The sequence below is a fragment of the Pecten maximus genome, chromosome 9 (assembly GCF_902652985.1).
Source record: "Pecten maximus chromosome 9, xPecMax1.1, whole genome shotgun sequence".
Lineage (NCBI taxonomy): Eukaryota > Metazoa > Mollusca > Bivalvia > Pectinida > Pectinidae > Pecten > Pecten maximus.
In genome coordinates, this window is record NC_047023.1 from 35,592,147 (window position 1) to 35,619,869 (window position 27,723).

Here is a 27,723-nt window from a genome sequence, read left to right on the forward strand (position 1 = left end):
TTTACAACATTAATCATTTTAATACAGACATTTAACACCGCCAGTACATAACGAATCTGCATAATTCAACAATATAAAAAAGAAACAAATATTTTACCGTATGAAATCAAATCGCCGCATATATAATATTGACACGATAATCGTGACTCACTATATTTAAGGACATAGTGTTAAAAAACATGCGACGAATTTAAAACTTATCTTATTTCAATATTCAAATCTGTTTGATCACAAACTTACATATAAATCAATTTCAGATCAACATCAACTTAAATAATTAACTGTCGTGAAAACGACGTCAAGCTGAAACGTGTTACTGTACAGGAAGTATGGTCAATTTATATTCCTGACATTTGAAATAAGTATTTTGAACAAGTATTATCTTTAAATGACGTCATAGTAAAAAGTTTGACATTCAACTTATCTCTCTAGCGAAATGGTTCTCATTTCTGCATGGTTGTAGTGTACCAAATAAGCACTAAATAGAGAGAGGTTGTTTGCTTTTCAGTTATCTTATCATTATATACAGAAATAATATGACGGTGAATTGATACCATTATTTAGTCCTTGTAAGATATGTAGCGTAAGGTTTTGATCGAATACAACGAAAATATAGTCTGTCATGAGAATAAAATGGATTCAAATTATTCAATTAACAATCCAATGAAGTATAATTCAACGTCTTTATGCCATTTCAATGGCACAGTTAATTGAATTATATTACCGTAGAGTAAAAATCTTCACAATTGTTGTGCTTTTTATTTTGTTATTTTGCAAATATTATATATATATATTCCAATGTCACTTTATCTGAAGATTTAGGAATCTGTGACAGTAATGGTCACTTCTGATATATGTCATTATGTGAAAAAAAATGAATATGAATAATCCAGAGGATCTAAAACACAACTGTCAAAAATTATACATTTAGCTCATACAGTTTTTGTAGATACGAAATAAAAAGAATAAAATGCGGAAAACAATACATTTATCTATTTTAATAATTGACTAGATTAGAAATCATTTTTCTTAGCATTTAATGTATATTTGAATATAATAAAACAAGACACAGTACTTTATAAAAACATGACGTCATATTTACGTTTGTATCTACACCATGTTGCAATGTGACGTCATATAGTTGTAATTATAGGCGTCATTTTAGCAGCAAAGTATATAACTCGAATCTTAGAAATGATATATCACAATTTTCTTCATATCGACATAATACCCATTGCACCGCAATACGCTGTCTAGATTGTAGATTGTACGAGCACAACAGAACATAGGCTTTTAAAATAATTCTAAAACATTCATCACCAATATAACGATTGTTAAACACGAAAAAAAACACTTATGGAGACAGATCACCAGCCTCTGTAGATGCTGAGTGTTCTTTTGCTTTTAAACGAAGTTTGTCTATGCTTGACCTTCGCAGGTCAAGGGATTCGGGGTCAAGGTTGAATCTTGATGACGTAGGCGATAACAATGAAGATGATGGCACCCCCGGCATTCCGCCTCCCAGTAAAATTCCGGGTATTCCGAATGAATTTGTGTTCACAACGTAGTTTGCTAGAAGTCCTCCGAACGGCATTTTGCCCTGCATATAATGTGCTGCAGCCATACTACTGATATTGTTTTGATGGAAGGCCATCATGGGGTTGACCCCTGTTAGATGCGTCAGGCGTGTTGACCAGTAGGGATCAGATGGTGATGGATAAGCACTTCCTGTTGGTATATGAGGCATGTCCCCTAGAGAAGGACCTGTATCTCCTTGTAAGAAGTTAGGACTTTCGCGTCCAAGAGCCTTTTCCCTTTTTCTCCACTTTGCTCTTCGGTTCTGGAACCATACCTGAAGATACAGAACATAATTGCATTTAACTAACTTGTCATATTTACGTTGACAGTATGTTACACCTGTACATAAAGGAGTGCTAACATGCTGTTTGGGTATTTCGTTGGTAAACAAATTTGTGGCTTTTATTCGCGACATTTTTTATGATGATACATTTTTATTAACACATTTCACATGAAGGTTAGTAAACAAGACCCAAAATATTATCGCCTCTCAATAAACAATAGAGTTAAATACAACAGAGTCGTCAACAATGAATTAAACTGCGTCGTACAGTTGTTGTGTGTCAGGAAAATGTACAGTAAAGCTAAGAGCTTACACTGTTTATACAAGGTGCTGTGTGTGGCGAGCATTATTAGCAGTATCAGTATAATTTTATGTTTAGTTCTGGATAATCAAAGTCTACAAAATGGCATCTTCATGAAATATTGCTTATTATCCACCACTTGAGAATAAATATCTCAAGAGTGCGGTAGAATGTTAAGTTGCTGAAGTCTGTCCAAGAAGAGCAGCAACTTCATCAAACATTGGTCTCGTTTCCCCCTTGGCGCTATTCGGTGTCTAAACACCAATATCATGCGCCTGATTGCCCAATTTCATTGTAATTAACAGTTTCATTTGTTTATGAATCTTTTTATTGGGTGCCACAGGCAAAAAAGGTTAAATGCAAAATTGCTTGTACAGTTGAAGTATCTCCCAAATTTGGTTAATTTCCTGTCAAACTATGCATCAAAGAATGCTTCTGGGCTTATCGTCTTCTTAGGTAGATCTTATATTTATCTTTTATCTCATTCGACTTACTAAGAGGGAGAGCCAATGTCACGTTAATATCCTTAGGTTCCGATTTCTACAGGAAATTAGTTCTTGTTTCAACTCGAAACCAATTTTGGTCCCATAGCACAATCAATTATCTGGTCAGAACGTCAGAACTCCAACACATCGTTACTAAACTATCATATAGCCATTGTATCACCAATTATGGCAGAGTGTAGCAAAGAACATAGCAATTTTGCCAACATAATGAATAAATCTTAATGCAGTGACAACAAGACATATTTATATAGAAATGCAATGTAAAAGTTTATATCTATAAAGAAATATGAATGCGCTTATATACTTGCTAATGGTTCATTAACCTTATTTTTTCATTCCTCATCCTTGTTCCAATGATTACCCTTTGACATGTTCGGTCCTAATAAACAAAACACCGTAAAATAAGTTGGTTCTCCCTTATCCGACACTATCTTAACACAAATGAGATATACATAAGAAGTCAGACATATTTCGAATTGATTTAAAGAGTGATAATAAAAATTAATTTCGTTAGAGATGTTGGAATAAGTGACATGTGTCCATATATAAAATTAAAACGCTTAAATGTTGTTATTTTTAGGTATTGTCAGAAGCTTAGAAAATCGAATTGTGACCGATATAACGTTAACTGATTGTTCATCTGGTATGAAATAAATAAACTAAAGCCAAACGAAAAACTGACATGATTTAATGTCAGACCTGTGTACCGTGGAATATTTAATGTCAGACCTGTGTCCTTTGGAACATTTAATGTCAGACCTGTGTCCCTTGGAATATTAATTGTCAAACCTGTGTTCTGTGGAATATTTAATGTCAGACCTGTGTTCTGTGGAATATCTAATGTTAGACCTGTGTTCCGTGGAATATTTAATGTTAGACCTGTATTCTGTGGAATATTTAATGTCAGACCTGTGTCCATTTGAATATTTTTTTTTTTGCTACAATTTGGTCCACTGCATATTTTCAAAAATATATAACTATTAAAATGTGCGATTGCCAGCTTAATGAAATTAATCATTTATTAACGCCATTTATTATTCAGTAACAAGTAAATTATCTGTTACATGATTCACTGTACTCATTTCAAACTAACCAGTATCATGCGAGTAAGCAGAATATATTGATTAGTGTATAGATTTTATATATATTTTCCCTCTAATATTACATTCACTCACTTATATTTATACTTCCAAATTTGTTCTTCCAAACATAAAAATAGTGGTTGTAAGAAATGCACTTATTATTATATTGAACTTTTTTTTTGATTATCTTCTTCCAGTTCTGAGTCCACAACTATTTTTACATCTTTCAATTCTATCTTTTTCATTTCCAAATCCACGCTCCTGACAAGCCCTTTTAATCTATTCCTCGAGAAATAATGTTGATTGTATTACGGATATAAAAAGTAGTGTTGTATTCCTCGACAATGGAATGTTATGGATATCAGTTAATCTATATCAAAATGACCAAATCATGGGTAATCTAGAGGAAACACCTACTATTACAAGCAGGCCTTCGGATTAATGTGACTCTTGGCAGGTATTGAATGGCGTTGATAAGAACTGTAATAATGAACTGTCATTTTCACACCCCGGATTACTGTCATATAGACTAATTAGCTGTAGCGACCCACCTAGAATAACGGTAGATCAACTTACAGATAGCTGGAGCTTGTTTTATATAATTGAGTGTTAATTGCATTTTATTGCGATAAATGTTCATATTCTAAAAGTTGAAATGTAACCTGAGTACGATCTCCCACTGTTAAATATCTTTAAATCGAAATCATGATTAGCACATTTGTATGAAATGGTTTTAAAATTAGTTTCTCTTGCAGCAGGTGCCTGACAGTCATGCTCTATTTTATGTGATTATATTTTATTTGTGTTTGCATGTATCCTACACAGATGATGAACTTGAAACTAGCAGGAGGCATAAAATCACTCGCCGAACAGTACGTGTTAGTATTATTATAATAATCCAGTACACTCTAGTATTATTATAATAATCCAGTACACTCTAGTATTATTATAATAATCCAGTACACTCTAGTATCATTAAATTCTTTATTACATGGATTTTGTAATATCATTATAACAATTAAGAAATATTAGTATAGCTACTTGAATATTAATATAACAAGTTAATCAATTCTTCAACTACTTGATTATATTTTCTGAAAACTGTTCTTAAACTATTGGAGTTTGTAATATTATTCTGGCTAATTAAGATATATTATAAAAGCTACTTGATTAGACTGTGTTTGAATCGTTTTAATAACTATTAGAGTTTGTAATATTATTACTAATTTAGATATGTTATAACAACACTGTGTTTTAAATGATACAAATGTATAACAACTTTAATGCAATTAATGTTCAGACTAAATTTTTTATTTGGCTGGAGACCTACATCATCATGTATGTGTCCCTGATTTGGTGACCTATATAACAAGAAGTCGTCTCTGGTTTTAATTGACGATATTTGATGTCTTACAGTATTTAGTGTTCCTGCTGTTCGTACTTGAATGTTAGAGTCCGTTTTGCTGCAACTTTCCCTAAATTATTATCTGATGTTTCTAATCCGATGATTACTATCCTGCTGAGAACTTTACAAAATTTAATTCTTGTCACATAAAGCGATTAGCACGGTACTCCTAAATCGCTTTCGAAACATTCCATCCTCTTAATTTAGAGGTAAGTCCACCGTAATTCCTATTAAGCTGTTTGCCTCCCGTACAGGCGAGGCGGGGGGACATGATGTCCTGCATTGTCTCGTGATATGCGGACTTGTCCAGCCGTCCCTCCTGGTGGGAGGGTTCTGCTATACCTCCATGATACCTTTAATTCCGTTCCGCTAATTTTGTCACTCTCCACATTAACAAAGAGACGCATTAAACCTATCTCTACAATTACTGCAATGTGGGTGTGTAATTCGTGTGGGAACAGGTGGACAGTACGGGTCACCTTTACAATGCCTGGACACTGGTCAGTGTGTGGAACTTGAAAATCTTTTGTGTATGTCTATAGCATTCCAGTTTGATGAATAATCCCGTCACAGTTGCGTTTACGACCTGATGAATATGGTTACCTTTATATGTTACGTGTGAATGACACCCCTACCAGGCTCCTGTTACAATCATGGAGTAATTATCTGATTAGGAATCTGGGGAACAATGCTTGAACATATGCTAATCATTTTGTAGAAACCTACTCAAACGCACTCGTCTGGTCTGGTAATATGAGATTTTATCGATAGTGTATGCTTTGCGTAAAATCTTAATTAGAAACTTACTTCATCGATATACACTGACCATACTATTTTTGCTTGTTTTTATTAACTTCGCTTTAATACCGAGGCCATGGTTAAGATTTCACAGTCAATACATATATTGCAATATTGCATCTTGCTATTAGTTGTATTTTATGGTTGATTTAGTAAATAAAATTGTCACCGATATTCATTTTTAATATCACTCGTCATTCAGACTGAGATTATACATCTAATACCAATATAAACCATAAATATCACTCGTTATTCAGATTTTACAACTTATCTCAATATAGACTAAATATATTAAAAAAGCTACTTCGCCGAAAGCGTAGGCATTGCTCCTCGAAATAATGCATATACGATTACCACTGACCGAAAGTTACCTACACAATATAGAGGCCGACAACGATAGAATTGTCTCGGGATGTAATTAATTATTAGTCCAATTTGAATTAAAAAATGAAAAGAGAAGCTCAAATATTTCAAAGGTGGCAATACATTTTGGTATTGTATACAAATATATAACACTCCGGATTGATTTTCTATCCTTTGTTAGAGAAGTAGTATTATCCGGTTTGGTCATTTTCATTTGGGTAACTTCTGGAGATCTGCTACTGTTGTATATTTTGATATCTGTTAAGTTTGGCCCATTTCGATTTGCCTCACTAACCTTCTGGATAACCTCAACTTTGGGCCCTATCATCACTCATAGAAGGACGAAATAATTTCTTGTTGCAGTTTTATAGTGTCATTTATTTTTGTCTATTACTGAGGGTGATACTGCGTGTGTTGTACATTGTTCTGATCAATACCAAACATATCAGACAATGTCCCGTCCTGTATTGTACATCTGATATACACAAATCGTTTTTAAACAATGTCCAATCTGAGAATGTACGTTTAACCCAAACACCTCACTGTCTGTCTAGTCCAATAGTATGTTAATCATAAATTAATATCAAAACCATTGAATGATAAAGGTGCTATCTCTAAATTCGGACCGCATTAAGTTTATGAATACCATGACCGAATCTCAGACGTCATACAATCTTATTAATTGATAACGCTCGTCTTTGTTGCAATTTCGCCATCGAATGTGAAGATAATTCATATATCTTTGTCATTCCAAAGGTTAAACTGTATAATGTATAACTTATGTCATGTATCCACCGAACACCTTATCAATCATGAATATATTTTATGGAAGTCACAGTGAAGATACCATTCTCTTTGATTTCGTATCTCCTCTCAGTTAATCTTCTTATAATTTCTTCGACGTTGATTTTGGATTTTACTGTTGTATGAGCTCGCTATGTTTTTTTTAGTAAGATATAAGTACGACCCTGACAAACTGGTAATTATGGCCGGTAAGGTGTGTTATCAGATCTAAATGATAGGGTAAAAATAATACATGCTGGAGATGTTTCTTGTTTTCATAGAAAAAGAAATTCAGATAGTTTTTATTTCTCAAATTTTCTCTACTCATGAAAATTTCGATTCATCTTTACAGAAGAAGGTAAACAAACATGAACGAGACCGGTCAAAGTGCTCAAAGTCTCTCACGCTATTGTTAACCGCAGACATTTAAAATGATTATTACAGTCTAAATAGTATACTTGTGAGAGACTTTGGTAAAGAGATGGCCTCTATAGATTATTCTTATTAACAATATAATTTACTTATACATCCCTAGCTGAGTGCTGTGAATACCATTTTAAAATTTAAATGTAACATGTACAATAACTTAAGACGTCGTCTTATTAAAAAATATTACTGGCAGAAACCTTCAATGTTTAAACTGATACAGTTATTGAATGTAAATATCAAAGAGCCAACTCGTTTAGGCAAATTTATTTTCGAAGCTAATAAAATTCGAGCCGCATGTCTTTAACTTGTTCATCTCCACTTTGTATTTTGTATTGCTGTTCACGTATATTACGATTGTGTATATTATAATATGTGCTAATGGGCAATATGGCCCACAGTTAATAAAGAAATTGAAATTGAAATTGAGTGATAGCGGTGATAATTCTACTTTGGTGATATGGTTTCTATCTACCTGAGGCATTTCATTAATACATATACTCATCGATTGTCTATTTATGTATAAGATTTCTAAATCAAGTTTCCGGATCTGCAGATAAAATTAATAGGCTAACTTTTATCGTTTGATACTAACACTTTTTTCTACATTACACAAACATTTAATTATTTTAGCTATGTTTTCAAGATATTCCTTATGATTGGTCGGGGATGTATAAGATCATATGTCCCTGGATAAGTATTGTTAGGTTTGATATAAAATATACAGTATCTTAGCGTATGAGAAGTCTATAGAATAACCTAAGTAACTTCTGTTTTATTGTATTATTGCTATTGTTTATTTTCGTTTGTTGTTTATCTGGGTCTGTAATTTTGTTGTAGGAGATTGTTGCTAGAAATATTTTATGCATAAATTATCGCTGTTTAAGGAATAAATATGTTTTATTTCCAGGTTTTTTTTTAATGTTTAACAGTAATCCTATCTTTTTATATTTTTACCTGAATAATGTGATTACTTTGTAAAATCAGTACCCGTTAATCGTAACACGTATTAAACCACCATGGTCAGTACCGCCTCTACTTACGTAGTAGTTGACATGCACAATTAAATCTGGATGTCACGTTTTAAATATCAAATTATGGACGTAAATACATGGAGTGGGTGGGTGGCTGAAGGGGGAGGAATAATATTAATTTGTCTTTTTAATTCGTTAAAAAGAGTTTTTGAAGAATGTAAAGTTACCAGATATATTAGATAGCTTAACTACAAAAATACACAGATTAGCATGCAGAAAAGGGTTTAAAATACTGAAATAAGGTCTGATTAAGTCCCTGTCTTCAAATAATCTTTCTGAATAATCTGTAATTGAACAGTTTATTTTCCCGAATATACCAGACAAAATGTGTCATTTGTACAGTCGGGATTAGAGACCCAGGGTCCCTGGTGTGGATGTGTGTCTTTGTCATCAGCAGTGCTAAGGTGATAATCCATGTCCAGTGTCTGAGGGTTTAAAACGGGCAAAAACTTTCGTGTCAAAAGTGGACAAACAATAGGATAACATATAACACTGAAAAGCCTGCTGATAAAAGTATAAATCTCCCGATCTCAAGGAAAGCCTCAGTGAGGGCTCGGCACAAACACACAGACTCTGGACAAACAGGCCCTTTTTTGTTGGCTAGTAAACAGTCCCTTTTTTGTTCGCTAGTAAACAGGCCCTTTTTTTTTGCTCGCTAGTAAACAGGTCCTTTTTTTGTTGGCTAGTAAACAGGTCCTTTTTTATTGGCTAGTAAACAGGTCCTTTTTGTTGGCTAGTAAACAGGTCCTTTTTTTGTTGGCTGGTAAACAGGTCCTTTTTGTTCGCTAGTAAACAGGTCCCTTTTTTTTGCTCGCTAGTAAACAGGTCCGTTTTGTTGGCTAGTAAACAGGTCCCTTTTTTGTTTGCTAGTAAACAGGTCCTTTTTGTTCGCTAGTAAACAGGTCCCTTTTTTGTTTCCTAGTAAGTTTGTAATACAACGACTGCTCTGAAAGCGTTTGATAATGGTAACGTATTCTAAACAACGGGATAGTTGATTGAACTAATTATTTCCAAATGACTGTTCAAAGATATTTTTTCAAACTTTAAGTAAATATTGTATTATTTTACACTAAACAATAAATATATAAAAGCATGTCTGTTGTGGTCCGTTATCACAACTCGAGTAAGTAAACATGACACACATGAGCTAAAACGTTTTAATTGTCTTAAAAACCAGTCAAATTGATTTGTTAGGTAATGTAAAATTAAAATACTTTCAGCTGAAACTCTGATATCATTGACTCGCCGTAGATGGCATATATTACGAGTTTCTACATGTATATACAACATGTAATTTTGATGACTCGATCGAGCAGTAAAACTTGTTTAGAAGGACTCAATACAGATCTAAGGACAGTTATAGTAGGTATTTGTGTAGAGTATAGCTAATTTGGTAAGACTTGATGGAGCTGTGATACTAATTAAGATAATGTTTGACTCACTAGAACAGTGAAACTAAATTAGGAATCGTAGAGATATTGTTTGACTCCCCAAAAAAAGTGAAACTAATTTTGAAATCTTTTGAGAATTAGAGATAATGTTTGACTCGCCTGATTACCAGCGGTTAAATTTCGTTTGACTCGCCGAAACAATGAAACTAATTTTGAAAATTAGAATCGACTAAAGGACGCTTACTGAGATAAAGTATAAGTCACGTGACATACCTGAACTCTAGCTTCACTCAGGTCCAACCGCATCGCCAGCTCTTCTCGCGTGAACACATCCGGGTACTGTGTCTTCTCAAACGCCCGCTCAAGTTGATGAAGCTGGTACGTGGTGAACGTGGTTCGACTCCGGCGGATTTTCCGAGGCTTGTTTCCAAGTCCAGAGTCATCGTCACAGTTGTCCAGGGAAGTGTCCACGTCCGGAGTATCTAGTGAAGTGTCGCTGTGGTTATCTCGTAAATGGTCAGTTTTATCCGGTGTAGTGGACTCTGAAAATGTCTCGGACAGGTCTGAATTGTCGCATTCTGCAGTGGAATCCCGGGGGACGGGACTCTGAGGGCCACGGCAAACAGGTGATGCTGGAGGAAGAAGATATTTAACTCAGTCAACCAACCCATAACGGTTAAACGTATTAAACAAAATAGCGCACTGTGTGCTTACAAAGCGCTTATAAAACCAGATATAGGGGAAAAAATAACACTTTATGTGGCGAAATAATCCAGTGTCTTTGGTTAAATACGGAAGATTATATTGACAGTTCAGATGTTTCTATTAGCGCACCAATCCTCTTTTCCTGATAAAAGGTTATAGGGACAGGTTCGCTTATTAGGTCGAATACCGTGATAACATAATTATCAACAATTACAATACAAATTTTGACTATATTCAATTTACTTTTTCTGCAATTTAATCATTCAGAGAATGAAATACAAAGTGTACCTCGGTGTCTCATCTGTTTCAACCTTTCAACCATACCTATATTTTAAACTTACTTCCGGAGTTACTTCAGTAAGGATATAATTACGAAATTTGCGCAATGTTTACAGAATTTTTTTTTTTAACTGAATATGTATGTTCAATGATATCCACGTTATCTAAAATCAATTAAGTTTCCTTTTCGGAGAAAAGGCAGGAGGTTGCATCCTTGTACAATTTGACAATGTAATGTCACCTAACAGTGTGGACCATTCGTTACAGAACCATGCGTGCTACTTAGATAATGTAGGACTGATGACAGTGATACAGAATATACACGTGTATTCCGTGTTCTTCTAAGATGATCCCAAAAATACGAAACGAATTAAATTCTAGGGCTACAATGCACCTCCTGATTTTTGTTTTAACTAAATACCATTTCTACTTCTGTCTTTCACGCGTTTTACACCTGGCGTGATAGCTGGTCTATGAAGGAGGAAATAGACATTGATCATATGATATATTTAAAGGTGTTTTCACGCTCGTGCCTTTAAGAAGAATTGTTTGAAAATTCAATGGAAGGGAAAAAGGAAGTTATGGAGCCAATATCATGTGTTAATATCCAAACGAGGCAGACTTATCATGTGCTGATTAATATTTTACCAGACAAGGAAATCTACCCGTTGCTAGATTTTCCTTCTAAGTGACATTTGGTGAAAATGACGTGATGATTAAAGTTGTCTGATACGTTACCAAAATGGGATGATATTTCATAAAATTAGAAAAGTTTTAAACAGTTATAGTTCATGTCGATTTTGTTCAATTTGGATACTATTACGTACAAGAAAGACATGTATGTTAGCACTTAAGTGAGATTCTGTTATTGTGTAATTCCAAACTAATCCAAGGAAACACGATAACGTCATGTTTAATTTAATTGGAATTATAGAAAATAAAAATTAATATAAATTTTAAATAATATAGGACTCAGTAAATTTTGTATAAGTGTATGATAAAATAAAAATAAATACATGTAGATGAAAAAAAAACATGGATCTCAGACGTTATCCAAACATTTGTAATCATGTATGTACGCCATACATAATCATGTATTCGTGGGCATTGCTTTCACCAAACCAGGGACAAGGTATTGTTACTTTGTACCAATTGAGAAAATAAAACTAAATAGTCGCTGATTAAATATCTTCTTTGTATTTTTCAATTATTTTACTTTCATTTTGTCAATTTCAATATTTTTACCTGCACATGTTATTAAAAGAGGTTCAAAGTTAGAAATCTATCGAGTGCGACAAATGATTTGGAAGTTTAATTGAAATGTATTTATAAAACTTATCACTGCTATGGGTTTTTTTCTCAATAAAGCATGTGACAATGATAATGATAAAAACGAAGAAATATTACCAGAGTGCATAATTAGAAAACCCGAGGAAAATCAATAAAATATTGACTTAATTGATAAAAAATTGTTAATCGTGATCCTGATATAACTATTTCTTGTTTATTTCAACAACTCCAGTTAAAGTTATGTGGAAAACACACAAATAACATTTAATTACAATTAGTATATAATATATTATTGCGTTGCTTTATAACTTTTACTTAACATGACAATTACCACAGAAATTCACTTAGAGAGTTTATTATAATCTCTATAAGTTTACCTCTCATCTGAGTGAATTGCCCAGAGATATCCGGCGAAGATCTGTCTGTTTCTCGGCCCAATATACTGTCCACGCTAAACGATTTCCTGTTCTTGGGAGGGGTCAGTGTCCGAGATGGAGGAGAACCGGAGCTCCGTGGAATCATAGCCATCACTAGGTAGGAAAGTTCACGAGTTTAGGTAAAGTACAGTTAGTCCACTTTGATTTAAATCACGTATGCTCAAATTTAAATGTCCTCACACATAATATACACTTTGAATAAACCTAGCTGTTGAAAAAAATGAGTTTAAATACACGACTTAACCCGATGACACTGTTGAGACACGAGAAATGGTCCCTTGTCGCTGGAACTAAACCGATCTTATCGAAATGTAACAATATTTTCTTCTTTCCTAGTTAACCAATTATTTGAAAACTGTCGACAGCTTTATAATAAGGAGCAATTTCATTGGCTGATGACTGAAATGTAAACAGTGGGAAGCTTAGACACCTAACAGATTAACCAATACTTCAATCACACAGTACGCCGGAATAATGAGGCGATCATTTGTAAGTGGGCGTGGTTAAATGCCGTGTATGTTGCCTTATTAGCGGTTAGGGAGGACTCGATACAAACAAGCCTTTGCTGGGTTGTGTTGATCGTGTCAGTTTAAATCTCAGATATCGATTGTGATCGTTTATGTTTGATACAGAGTCAAGAGAACCAAACATAATAAAATCACACATACTTGATGACATGACTTTAAGGAAAATAAATCTGCCCGTTTGAATTTAAATTATGTTTGTGATAATTACGATAAAATTGAAACAATGAGATATTTTTATCGAATTGGAAAATGAGATATGATGCTCGACCTTTCAATACTATAAGTTAAATATGCTCGGCACTCATCAGAGAAAAGAAACAAAAATAAAATCGATTAGTATGACACACAGTGATTTTCTCCTAAAAATATATAAATACCTTAAATTCGATTAGATTTCAATTGTTTTCTTTAAACGGGACTACAAGCAACTTATCAATATGAAATCATTTATTTTTATAATTAGACTGATATTTTGGACAGTTTTCTGCTTTTGTTCGTGTGCAATGCGTTATTTGTTTATTTACTTATAAACTTCTTGTGAAAGTGCAAATGTATACATTATTTTGAACGGTACAAGTTCTCTGTAATAATACAGAATATCCAATATAATTACAAAAAAAAAAAAAAAAAAAAAATTAAAATAACCAAGTCAGTGAATCGCCATGCAAATACGACCTGTACAATTTTGTGTTTTTATGGACAGTTTTGATTCGTTTGAAAACCACTTTTATTATAAGATCCCAATACTGTATCAATAAATGATTTCGCAGTTAAACCCTATGTAGGATTATCTCCCCCTATCTGTTATGGCGATAAATATACTACATAATATAATAATGTAGCATTTTGATTGGTTATCTACCTTTTCTTTACTAAAGTTAACTTAAAGTTATTCATTTTCAGAATTCGATATAAAATGTGAACTGTAGACATGTTTCTAATGAAAATATCACGGTACCAGATTAGAAACTATGAGGTTTTACATTAAAAGTCGTTATTTGTTCCGTGAACGGAGATAATATACTATACAAATCTTCCTTTGATAGGATATTATTGTGTTTCTATATGTAATTGTCGTTGTTTAGGGGAACTGAGCGCATTAAGGTATATCCGTTTTATTAAATGTTTAGACAGGGATTGACCGTTCAGGTAAACATATACCTGTTAGGAATAAACAGACAGGTGTCATTCGAAGGTGTCAGAGGTTTATAAACACCAATCACTTGGATAATCTCAAAAATTGTACACCTTTAGTCCAAATTATAGCCCATTGTTTACCCATTATAGGCCAGTGGTCAGTTTGCGTGCGTGGTCAGTGTGCCACGAGTGGTCACTCCGGGTGTCCGGCGAGCGTAAAACGTTCGTTAGTGTCACACATATTGGTACCTGTAGCGACTGATCAGTTATCTTTCCCAGGTAAATATTGTAATCAGAACAGGTAAGAACAAAATCTTCACACCTTAGTTTATAGGTAGGTATCGTTCGTTAGTGTCAAACACCTTATTCGAAAAAAATCTTGGGAATTATAAAATTATATTCAAAGTTGTCAAGATTTATTAGACTTATTGAAGTTGCACACGTGTGCGTGTGTGTGGTTCGTTAGTGTCAACGTATACAATCTAACTGTATTATCAGTTAATTATTTATTTATATTAATCCTTTTAGAATAATATTCAAAAAATCTCACAAAAGTTAAATTATGTAATTAATTTGAAGTCATTCGTTAGTGTCAAACAACCGACATGTACTACAATTGTATTTGTGTTTTGGCATACAGCCCTAATTAATTTATTGATTTAAATGCATGTTTGATTTCACAAAAAGACTAACACTTGTTTGATAGTAATTGTCTAGTATTTAAAGTTTACGAATGTACACAAAAAGTTCTTAATTGGATAAAGCAAATTTACATTAGATTATGACAGGAATATGTATGTGGGTTGTAAATGTCGATTGTATTTTATAATTTACGACATGTTTTTAACACGTTTTAATCAATCAGTATTTATGTCCATGATATATGTAAAAGATTCTTTACAATATAAAAAATGTAATTTTATGTATATTAAGGACAGTAGGAGAAGGATAAGATAATTTGCAATAGAAAACACCGTGATTAATATTTGAAAAGGAATACGTTAAAAAATAACACTCGGTGTCGGTGTTATGAATATGATAGGGTTTCTTCCATATGAAAAAAAAAAGGATCTTGTATGCCTTCTTCTTTCATTCCTAGATATAAAATTGGCTCCAATATGCCTTATTCTACCCTTATATATAAGAAAGGGTTTTGAGTTTGTATGTCTTATTCTCCTGTTCATAGATATAAAATTGGATCTATGCCTTATTTTTCCTAAATCAGTTCAATATTGGATCTGGTAAGACTTCTATTATAAGTTTTCGATGAATTAGAGTTTGAATGTTTTATTATTTTATTTATCAATCTTACAATCTAATTACACACTTTATCAAGCTGGAAGTTTGTCATGAATTTCTCATTTTTTTTGCTTTATCAGTCTAAAACGGTGTCCCAGTCCGATATTCGTCTCTGCATTTAATGGAAATTTGAAAATGCGACAAACATCTGAATATATAATTTAATGCTTATATGCCTGTATTGCCGAGGCAGTAGTGTGGTGGTGTAGGCATTATGACGTCAAAATGACTTTTGAAAATGTCCACGTAATTTCTCTTCTTTACATACACTGTAAGATACAATTGCATGTATACCTTTCTCGTAAGATCGGTGAGTGGTTCTAACAACCTGAGAAAAAGTATCGACCACGGACGATAGGTTTTTTAAGTTAATAAAGGCACGTATTAACCGAAAGATTTTAATGACTGTTTTATTGTGAATTGACAATTTGTGATATACATGTACATTATTTGTATTCAATGAAAGGTTACTAATTAAATAAAATTCTTTTAAACATCATACAATTAACAGAATCGCTTTCAAAGTTTGTAAAACATTGCTTGTCTAGTTGTAATTAGGTCCAAGATGTCAGACACTGAAGAAATTCAGAATTTATATTTAGAAACATTAGTCAACCAGGTTTTTTTTTATGCACGGCCATGTTATCTTATTGGGAATCACGTGACACGATTTTAGCAAATCAAAATGTGTGAAAGTATTATTTTATAATTTTCTTTAAGTCTATTCAAATTACACAGATGGATACCTTTAATCTGTTAAGGACACAATCTATCAAATACCCATTATCAAAATCATCAAAAAATGAACGAAGGCTGTACCTCTATGATATTTAGGACTCTGTGGTTACCAAAACGCCTAGTTAAAATGTACCTTTATGATATTTAGGGCTCTGTGGTTACCAAAACGCCCAGTTAAAATGTACCTTTATGATATTAAGGACTCTGTGGTTACCAAAACGCCCAGTTAAAATGTACCTTTATGATATTAAGGACTCTGTGGTTACCAAAACGCCCAGTTAAAATGTACCTTTATGATATTAAGGACTCTGTGGTTACCAAAACGCCTAGTTAAAATGTACCTGTATGATATTTAGGACTCTGTGGTTACCAAAACGCCTAGTTAAAATGTACCTTTATGATATTTAGGACTCTGTGGTTACCAAAACGCCTAGTTAAAATGTACCTTTATGATATTTAGGACTCTGTGGTTACCAAAACGCCTAGTTAAAATGTACATTTATTATATTTAGGACTTTGAGGTTACTAAAACGCCTAGTTAAAATGTACCTTTATGATATTTAGGGCTCTGTGGTTACCAAAACGCCTAGTTAAAATGTACCTTTATGATATTTAGGGCTCTGTGGTTACCAAAACGCCTAGTTAAAATGTACCTTTATGATATGTAGGGCTCTGTGGTTACCAAAACGCCTAGTTAAAATGTACATTTATGATATTTAGGGCTCTGTGGTTACCAAAACGCCTAGTTAAAATGTACATTTATGATATGTAGGGCTCTGTGGTTACCAAAACGCCTAGTTAAAATGTACCTTTATTATATTTAGGACTTTGTGGTTACCAAAACACCCAGTTAAATTGTACATTTGTTATATTTAGGTCTTTGTGGTTACCAAAACGCCTAGTTAAATTGTACATTTATTATATTTAGGACTTTGTGGTTACCAAAACACCCAGTTAAATTGTACCTTTGTTATATTTAGGACTTTGTGGTTACCAAAACACCCAGTTAAATTGTACATTTATGATATTTAGGACTTTGAGGTTACTAAAACACCCAGTTAAAACGTTTTCATGACATCATGACAGTACAGTTTTAAATATTTGAGGTACATGTTGGTTACAGACAATATTCAGCATACGTACAGATAATATACATGGCAACTGAACATTTAGTAATAATTCAGTTTTCCGTTAAGTTTTACGTGATAATAACCGTGTTTGACGCGAGTATTTTGTGACAGTAACCGGGTTTTCAGTGAAGATTTCATGATAACAACCGTACTTTTAATAAATATATTCGGATTCTATGCATAGAGTCTATGTTAACATATATGTATTTTTTTCTTGGAACCTAAACTGGCATTGAGATCGCTGTTTGTCCTAGATCACAGATAGAATGACAGAGAAAAAGAGGGAAAAATGAATGACATAAGGAAGGCAAAGGTATTATATGACTTTAACACGTGATCACAAATTTCAAGTCACCATAGGTAATAAACAAGATCATATAGAAAAACCGACACGAGTTTTTTATGTGGCGAATTCATATGTTGTGCTATTCCATATTCAGACAATAACGAGCGTAATCTAGATAATATCTGTAAGACATGGATCCCCCCTCCTGTACTAAGAACCAAGTCTGATTATAAGGAGAGGTCAAACATTTGACCTTTAAACTATGACCGATAACAGCTAGAAAAAGTGCGGAACTTGATGTTTTGATATTTTTGTTCAGATATGATTCAAGACATGACATTGATTCAGAAAAATGTATAATTACAGAAAGGGTCAAAACTGACATTTGACCTTTTAACCTTGGCCAGTGACTACAAGAATGTAATCAAGTGAGGAGCTTGATGTTATGATTCTATGATATCAGGTGGGAATAGGAACCGAATCTGATGACGGGTTCTCAAAATAAATAAATAAATAAATAAAGAGAAAGTAAAACGTCCACATTAATTGTGGGTATTATCAAACGAACAGAAAAGAGAAAAAAAAACTGGCGAGATCGATGCATTGCTGTCACAATAAGAGGTATTTATCTCAATATAAAGTAACACATCATCCTAATATAATGTTATTTTTGACAACTAACAATTATTTCAGGTTTTTAAAAAACAAATAAAATTATGTTTTAGATTCAAATTTTACACTTCATTACGTTCTATTAGTAACGATAAATAGGGAACAATATCGCGTGAACGTCGACAAGCTCGAAACCAAGGAAACAATATTGATCATAATGGATGACTCACGAAACAGACTATATATATTGAATCTTGAGAAACCTATAGAAACGGCTTTAAACATCTTAGCCATGATTAATCCGTTGTCTTTTAATAATACCGTTTCGTTATTATATTTCGTTCCGCAATTTGATAAACCCGCAGATAATTAGGGGTTTTATATATGACAGACTAGTACACGGCGCACGCGCGGTTTCCATTTTACCGTCGTGCTGGCGTCTGCTACTTGTCATCAGTTACATGTCGTGTTTTTCAATTGAAAATTTATCAGCCATATTATCTGCTCTTGGAGATAATGGATTCTGACCATTTAAATACTAATGAAAAGATGATCAATTCTAGAGAAGTGGAAGCTATTACCTTTTTACCATTAAGCAAATTACATTATAGCGTGTTCTGGCGAGATTTATCGCCAGTGTTTCTCATATCCGCCAGGACAAAAACGGATCTCCCAAGACAAGTTATAAAATCAACATGTGTATGCTTCAAGACGCTGTTGCGTGTTATTGGCTTTATTGAAACGTAAACATTCACTAAATGTGGGGCCCACGAAGGGGGTTCCAGATTATAGAGTATCGTAAATGGACGTAGTGTGTGCTGCAAATACATAGAGACATCGTAGAATATGATGAGTGATAATTCATGCCATGGTATCATCCTCTAAGGAAACACCTACAGCGACATCACAAGATGTCAGAAAACTCAATATCCATGTTTAGTTTGTTCCAATTTCCCCCTTTTTAATTAAATAATGTCTCGTTGGACGTTAAGTTTGTCGATCACGATTCCAACCCTACACGTGCGGTATATGATTTTTTGAATTACAAATAGACCTAAGTAACCCGAGTAAATACTTTACTTCTAGTTTCAAGTTTTATTCACACTTTAGGCCATTGGCCCTTCAGTAAAAAACATACAATAATATTCAGTACAATGTATATAAAGTGTAAAGAGTAATTATCCTGTAACAGACATTGTATATTAATACAGAATGAATACATATTTGACACATGTACCTCTTATATCGGGAAGTACGCGAGCCCCAAACAGGTGTTTTACAGTACCAACAAACCATGCATGTCGGGCAAGAACCAATGTTGACCAATCATGCCGGTAACTTATAGCATCACCACAAACAATGCTGCTCGGTCAACCAAGCAGATCAGTCACCAAGAGGAGGAGAAAATCTTAAGCTTCGAGAGCAGAAGATAACCGTTCATGAAATCAGAGACATATATATGTATGTCTCTGATGAAATCCATTTTAATGATAGAGTGTAATTTTCTCCTAAACAAGGTTAATTGCGATGTCTGTACTCGTTTATTTGTCTTAATTCCTAGCCTGGATAATGGATTGTATTTATTAAATAGAGGTGTATCCAGCCAGTTGTTGCGATATCCAGGTCTGGCAAAGATCGAACAACCAATCATAGGTAAAATAAGTGTTTAGTCCACACACAATTCCTAGAAAGAAACATCGTCGAATTCTTCCAGACACGGTTTAATACATTTCGATCTTCTACATATGAATCCGGTTAGAGAATATAACATCTCGATATATCGCCCCGCTACAAATAGATAATCGATTATCTCGATCTGCTTCAAATAAACGCGGTTTTAGGATTCAGTATCTCGATTTGCTACAAACAATTTCGTTGGTCTATGGTGAACGATCTAGATATTTCATCCATGCTCTTAATGTCAAAGCAATTGTTACGACAAAACTGTCCTGCATTCTCGATAACAGTTCTTTTATTTTCCTTTTATAAGCGATGGTGATAACCCAGTTAACACTATTTAGCGCGTATCGACCTAGCAATTCAGTTTGATTACACTACAGAAAAAGGCATGCGCATTGGATGGGGATTCCGTGTATATAATAACCACGTGACCCTACCTGCTTTGGCCTGGGAATACACTGCAATTTTAACCGTTAATTAATCTAACCAGTTACACCCTCCGCTGAACCCCTTAAGACAAAGCTGCTACTTCTTTCTCGCCATAAAAGCCAGCGTGCGTGATTGATTTACGAACTAGCTAAATTGGTACCTGTTCGCCGTTCATCCTGTTTTCCGTATATCTGATCTGATTAGCCCTAATGGAACGCCATCACCCAAGCAATTAGCCGTTCATTACTGAACACTTGTCACAAAATTCTCTCCTTTATAGTCTAGCTAATACAAATAAATTCCTCGTGTCTTCCTCAATGTAATTTCCCCCAACTTCTAACGTTTCCATATAAAATCTTAATTACAATTACTCAAGTTGTTCGGCCGAGTGCGAGCTTTCTTAGCAGGTTATTATAAACATAGTAGAGTATTCACCACGACGAAGGGGAGATTGACTGACAAACACAACTGTTTGTTATATCTTTATATAAACGTAGATAATTTGTAGTTACCGATCATTGTCAGTGTAATTGTGTGAAAGCTAAACGTTCTACTTGTTATGTATAAATACTGGAGATTTTGGCGTTCAGCGTAGACTAAATTATCGACTATTTTTCTGTGGGCATTGTTATTGTGACCGAAACATTAGCAAGACGCACTCAGTCAATCCGACCAATTATCGGCAGCGATTGTGGTGGCATAACTCTCACTTTAAGTGATAATTTGTGCCGGACAGGAAGAAAGCTCCTCCAATGAGCTCCTGCAGAGACTGAAATTGATTATATTATATTTGCGATTTGCCTGTGTGAACAGGGGAACCTGATTTCGACAGTTTTGGCATCCAAGCGTTTTCAGAATAACATTTGATTATTTTCATATTAATAAATTCACAGTTTGGGGGCAAGTTTGCTGTTGACAGGTGCTTGTCGTGTGGCCTAATTAGTCCTTACAAACTCTTCCTTCGCCGTACTGTTCCCGGCTCGGTACTCAGTGCATGGCAATGTCATATACAGATTGAAATAGGAAAAAGTCTGCGTACATTTGTCCATTTAGCAAACAACATGGAGATTTTCTCATTGTTATGATTAACCCCTGGCCTCCTACGACACGCGTTGCGACACGCGCGCCGTCTGGTGGAGAAAGAAGAACTATCCATCAGACGTACACCAGCACACTTGATAATGCTTGCATGCGTATAATTGTTGGACATATTGTACCACTTTATTTCTGAACCAAATTCACAAATTACTGTATGGCCGGCTATTTTCGCGGTTCAATTTTTTTACTCGATTTTCATTTAAAACCAATCCTCTCTAAAGTGAAATGCCGCTAGTTAATATGCGAAAATAACAATTTCAGACAGACATGTGTGGAAATATTATAATTTATTACAAATCATAACAAGTAATTAACAAGTTTTTATCTTCAAAGCTTGAGATTTATAGAATTTTATACAAAAATAATTACATCGTGTATCAGGTAAACAATTGCAATCTATTTCCTGTATCTAATCATTTCCGCAATGGCTTGAAGTGGCTTTCACGTGTCAGCCAATCAAAACGCCACGAATATTATAACGTGATTAAAAAGAAGTCCCGGTCAATGTTCACCGTGCCATCCGATCAAAACAATCTATTCCATGCGTGGTATAGACTGTATGTTTATACAAAAGCTGTTATGATAATTTGATGTATTGGGAGTTGAATAACACCCGCCTTTTGTAGAAGAAAGCAGTTTATTTGAGATTTATATAAGGAAACTCCATAACTTTTCCAGCTGATATAAGCTCGCAGTGATTTGTATAACAGTGATGTATAATACCCCTTTAATTACACGTATTGATTAAATCATATGGTTATTATAAGATGAGTCATATTATCATTCTCTATATGTTCCGATTTATTAAGGTACATTTTAAATAGTATACCTAAAGCGATCTCATTATCTATCTGTATTTTTACATGACGATCTATATGACGTCACGATTCCAAATTAAGACATTTGGCCATTTTCTGAAAAGGACAAGTTATTCCTTTTTGTCAGTGTAAGTTATATCTTTATTTATTTGTGACTTTAGAGATACACCTGTAACAGTCCCGATATATCATATAGTATGGCGATGTCATGGTATCATAGGCAGGTATCTTTACCTTTTAATTATATGGATAAAGGTATAATATCGATCTATATTATATTGATTACGTGTACGTCCGAATTGACTTTGGATCCACCTACACTGTATGTAGTTAATATGTATTGCGAGATTAGATGGTATTGGTATCATGTCACCTCTCCCCTCTATATATTGGTATCATGTCATCTCTCCCCTCTATGTATTGGTATAATGTCACCTCTCCCCTCTATGTATTGGTATCATGTCACCTCCCCTCTATGTATTGGTATCATGTCACCTCCCCTCTATGTATTGGTATAATGTCACCTCTCCCCTCTATGTATCGGTATCATGTCACCTCTCCCCTCTATGTATTGGTATCATGTCACCTCTCCCCTCTATGTATTGGTATAATGTCACCTCTCCCCTCTATGTATTGGTATCATGTCACCTCTCCCTTTTATGTATTGGTATCATGTCACCTCTCCCCTCTATGTATTGGTATCATGTCACCTTTCCCCTCTATGTATTGGTATCATGTCACCTCTCCCTTTTATGTATTGGTATCATGTCACCTCTCCCCTCTATGTATTGGTATCATGTCACTTCTCCCCTCTATGTATTGGTATCATGTCACCTCCCCTCTATGTATTGGTATCACACTATCATGTCACTTCTCCCCTCTATGTATTGGTATCATGTCACCTCTCCCCTCTATGTATTGGTATCATGTCACCTCTCCCCTCTATGTATTGGTATCATGTCACCTCTCCCCTCTATGTATTGGTATCATGTCACCTCTCCCCTCTATGTATTGGTATCATGTCACCTCTCCCCTCTATGTATTGGTATCATGTCACCTCTCCCCTCTATGTATCGGCATCATGTCACCTCCCCTCTATGTATTGGTATCATGTTACCTCTCCCCTCTATGTATCGGTATCATGTCACCTCTCCCCTCTATGTATTGGTATCATGTCACCTCTCCCCTCTATGTATTTGTATCATGTCACCTCTCCCCTCTATGTATTGGTATCATGTCACCTCTCCCCTCTATGTATCGGTATCATGTCACCTCTCCCCTCTATGTATTGGTATCATGTCATCTCTCCCCTCTATGTATTGGTATCATGTCACCTCCCCCCTTTATGTATTGGTATCATGTCACCTCTCCCCTCTATGTATTGGTATCATGTCACCTCCCCCCTTTATGTATTGGTATCATGTCACCTCTCCTCTCTATGTATTGGTATCATGTCACCTCCCCCCTTTATGTATTAGTATCATGTCATCTCTCCCCTCTATGTATTGGTATCATGTCACCTCTCCCCTCTATGTATTGGTATCATGTCACCTCTCCCCTCTATGTATTGGTATCATGTCACCTTTCCCCTCAGAACAAGTCATTTTCACATCTACTGAATGTACTCTACCTACATCATGTCACCTCTCCCCTCTATGTGGCGTGACTACCACAGGTCACCTCTCCATTCTATGTAATATAACCACCACAGATCGCCTCTCCATTTTATGTCATGTGACTACCGCAGGTCACCTCTCCATACTATGTAATATAACCACCACAGGTCGCCTCTCCATTTTATGTCATGTGACTACCACAGGTCACCTCTCCATACTATGTAATGTGACTACCACAGGTCGCCTCTCCATACTATGTCATGTGACTACCACAGGTCACCTCTCCATACTATGTCATGTGACTACCACAGGTCACCTCTCCATACTATGTAATGTGACTACCACAGGTCACGTCTCCATACTATGCCATGTGACTACCACAGGTCACCTCTCCATTCCATATGATGTGACTACCACAGGTCACCTCTCCATTCCATATGATGTGACTACCACAGGTCACCTCTCCATACTATATATTGTGACTACATCCGGTCACCTCTCCATACTATGTCATGTGACTACCACATGTCACCTCTCCATTCCATATGATGTGACAACCACAGGTTACCTCTCCATTCTATGTAATGTGACTACCACAGGTCACCTCTCCATTCTATGTAATGTGACTACCACAGGTCACTTCTCCATTCTATGTAATGTGACTACCACATGTCACCTCTCCACTCTATGTAATGTGACTACCACAGGTCACCTCTCCATTCCATATGATGTGACTACCACAGGTTACCTCTCCATTCTATGTAATGTGACTACCACAGGTCACCTCTCCACTCTATGTAATGTGACTACCACAGGTCACCTCTCCATTCCATATGATGTGACTACCACAGGTCACCTCTCCATACTATATATTGTGACTACATCAGGTCATCTCTCCCCTCTATGTAATGTGACTACCACATGTCACCTCTCCACTCTATGTAATGTGATTACCGCAGGTCACCTCTCCATCTTTGCCCTGCAGGTAGGGCGTAAGAATTTTACCTGCTGCCCCCATAACTTTCTTCTTTCTAATGTCTCCCTTGACAATGCCTCACTTTTGGCCTTTGGTTGAGCGTTCGCCCCTGTGAGGAAGGCTTTGGGTTCTGTCCCCTGGCCTAGACATACCAGAGTCATTAAAAATGGTAGTTGCTGCTCCTGCTTAGCGCTCTGCATTTTGGGAGTGGGTCGACTGGTTGGCCAGTTATCAGTATAATGTGACCGGGTGCGGTGTCCTGCTGGGTGTCTTCGGCGGTATGCTTCAGTGAGGTAGCACTATAAATTGGCAAAAGTTCCGGCCTATCACAAGGAGAATTAACATGTACATACCGCAGCCTCCTAAAACACACATACGCATTCACCACACGCATGCATGTCGCACGCACGGGAGATCGTCCTTAAATGACCTTAGCTGTTAATAGGCCGTTAAACAAAACAAACCAAACCAAACCTGTCCATCCTATGTAATGTGACTACCACAAGTCACCTCGCCACTCTATGTCAAGTGACGGAATCGGGTCACCTCGCCACTTTATGTAATGTGACTGCATCAGGTCAACTCTCCACTCTTTGTTATGTGACTAACATATGTCAACTCTCCATTGCATTTAATATGACTACCACATGTCACCTCCATTTGATGTAACACGACTACCGGCTTTCCTCCACCTCCACATCCTGGCACGTCCTTAAATGACCCTTAATATGACGTTAAATAAAATAAACCGAACCAAACCAAACCTTTTTGTGTTTAGTCTTTCGCTCGAAAAATATCTTTGTACCAATAGCTGCGTATAAAAAACTTCCGTCGCAGGATGGGCCACTATCGTCTGTTTCTCCAACTCGACATTCCACAGCAGGTTCTTGGCGATTTTTTTTCTGTTGTTATTTCCTGTTTTTCGTTCAGGATGAGGCGTGAAAAACAATAAACAGCGAAACAACTTGGAGCAATTATTTTTGAGAAAGAACTTGAGGATGGGTAAAAAGGAAGAATTCGATTCGGTTTTTCCGGCAGACTACTGGCGAACAGATTGGAATAATCGTCATTACCCATTTTTACCGATCTTGTTTCCCTATAGAGTCTACAAAGTGGCTTATTAGAACAGGTTAAAGGCAGTGACAATGTCTTTAATTTCACAGATTGATATATTGAATATGTGTAGGTTTAAATAACCAACTGCAAGCGAACCTACCTGCGCGGTCAACCTAAATAAGCTGCCATCTCCCTTACACTTTCAAATTGTTTTCCGCGGGATGAATGACTATATAAATGAGCCTCGAATAAGCGTCTATCTAATACGTCCATTACTTGCCTACTATGTAGATATTTTACAATTTCATTAATATCAAACTTAGGACTCAACAAACACCTTTACATCAGTCGTACACGTGTACGTTTATCTTTTCTTGTTTGTGACGTAGCCAAGGGAGGCACAGCTTACCATGTACGAAGCCGTGTGATAGGCACAGCTTACCATGTACGAAGCTGTGTGATAGACACAGCTTACCATGTACGAAGCTGTGTGATAGGCACAGCTTACCATGTACGAAGCTGTGTGATAGGCACAGCTTACCATGTACGAAGCCGTATGATAGACACAGCTTACCATGTACGAAGCCGTGTGATAGGCACAGCTTACCATGTACGAAGCTGTGTGATAGGCACAGCTTACCATGTACGAAGCCGTGTGATAGACACAGCTTACCATGTACGAAGCTGTGTGATAGGCACAGCTTACCATGTACGAAGCCGTGTGATAGGCACAGCTTACCATGTACGAAGCCGTGTGATAGGCACAGCTTACCATGTACGAAGCCGTGTGATAGGCACAGCTTACCATGTACGAAGCTGTGTGATAGGCACAGCTTACCATGTACGAAGCCGTGTGATAGGCACAGCTTACCATGTACGAAGCCGTGTGATAGGCACAGCTTACCATGTACGAAGCCGTGTGATAGGCACAGCTTACCGTGTACGAAGCTGTGTGATAGGCACAGCTTACCATGTACGAAGCCGTGTGATAGGCACAGCTTACCATGTACGAAGCTGTGTGATAGGCACAGCTTACCATGTACGAAGCCGTGTGATAGGCACAGCTTACCATGTATTAAGCCGTGTGATAGGCACAGCTAACCATGTACGAAGCTGTGTGATAGGCATAGCTTACCATGTACGAAGCCGTGTGATAGGCACAGCTTACCATGTACGAAGCCGTGTGATAGGCACAGCTTACCGTGTACGAAGCCGTGTGATGGGCACAGCTTACCATGTACGAAGCCGTGTGATGGGCGTGGTGGTATTAATGTCCTTATTTGGATTTTCCCAGATATTTGTCATTCTTGCGATAAAAAAAAACAATTTTATTGGTGATGTGATAAACCATAGATATTCCAAACTGACTGACTGGTTCAATCTACTATTCCTTGATTAATGTAAACTCTTTTCGTTTCTTTGATATATGAGAGTATATGACAATATTTTTGTATCAACAAACAGAAACAGGATATGGAAATAAGCTTGAAAGCTTATACTAGTCCACTTCCTTCAATTGGAGTTACGAAATCTGAGGGGGAAAAAGTTGTGGCCATACAAAAATAATGTATATAAACCTTAATATTATCTTCTAGAAGGAGAGGGTGTGCAGGCAAGAGGGGATAGGGGAAAGTGTAGTGAGCTTGCCAGCTTAATTATT

The 27,723-nt window shown here is 35.7% G+C and overlaps 1 protein-coding gene across 2 annotated transcripts in view; it reads right to left on the minus strand.

Moving 5' to 3' along the window:
* Positions 1–27,723, minus strand: part of LOC117334114 (retinal homeobox protein Rx1-like) — a 29,150-nt gene continuing 1,427 nt past the window's right edge. The window contains exons 2-4 of one of the 2 annotated variants that reach the window (XM_033893573.1): positions 12,602–12,754; positions 10,224–10,582; positions 1–1,852 (exon numbers count right to left, since the gene is read on the minus strand). In XM_033893573.1, coding sequence (XP_033749464.1) covers positions 1,355–1,852; positions 10,224–10,582; positions 12,602–12,752 — 1,008 coding nt within the window. In that variant the 5' untranslated portion in view covers positions 12,753–12,754 and the 3' untranslated portion in view covers positions 1–1,354. Of the gene's footprint in view, positions 1,853–10,223; positions 10,583–12,601; positions 12,994–27,723 lie in introns of those variants that run through there. The other variant, XM_033893572.1, reaches the window with a different exon arrangement.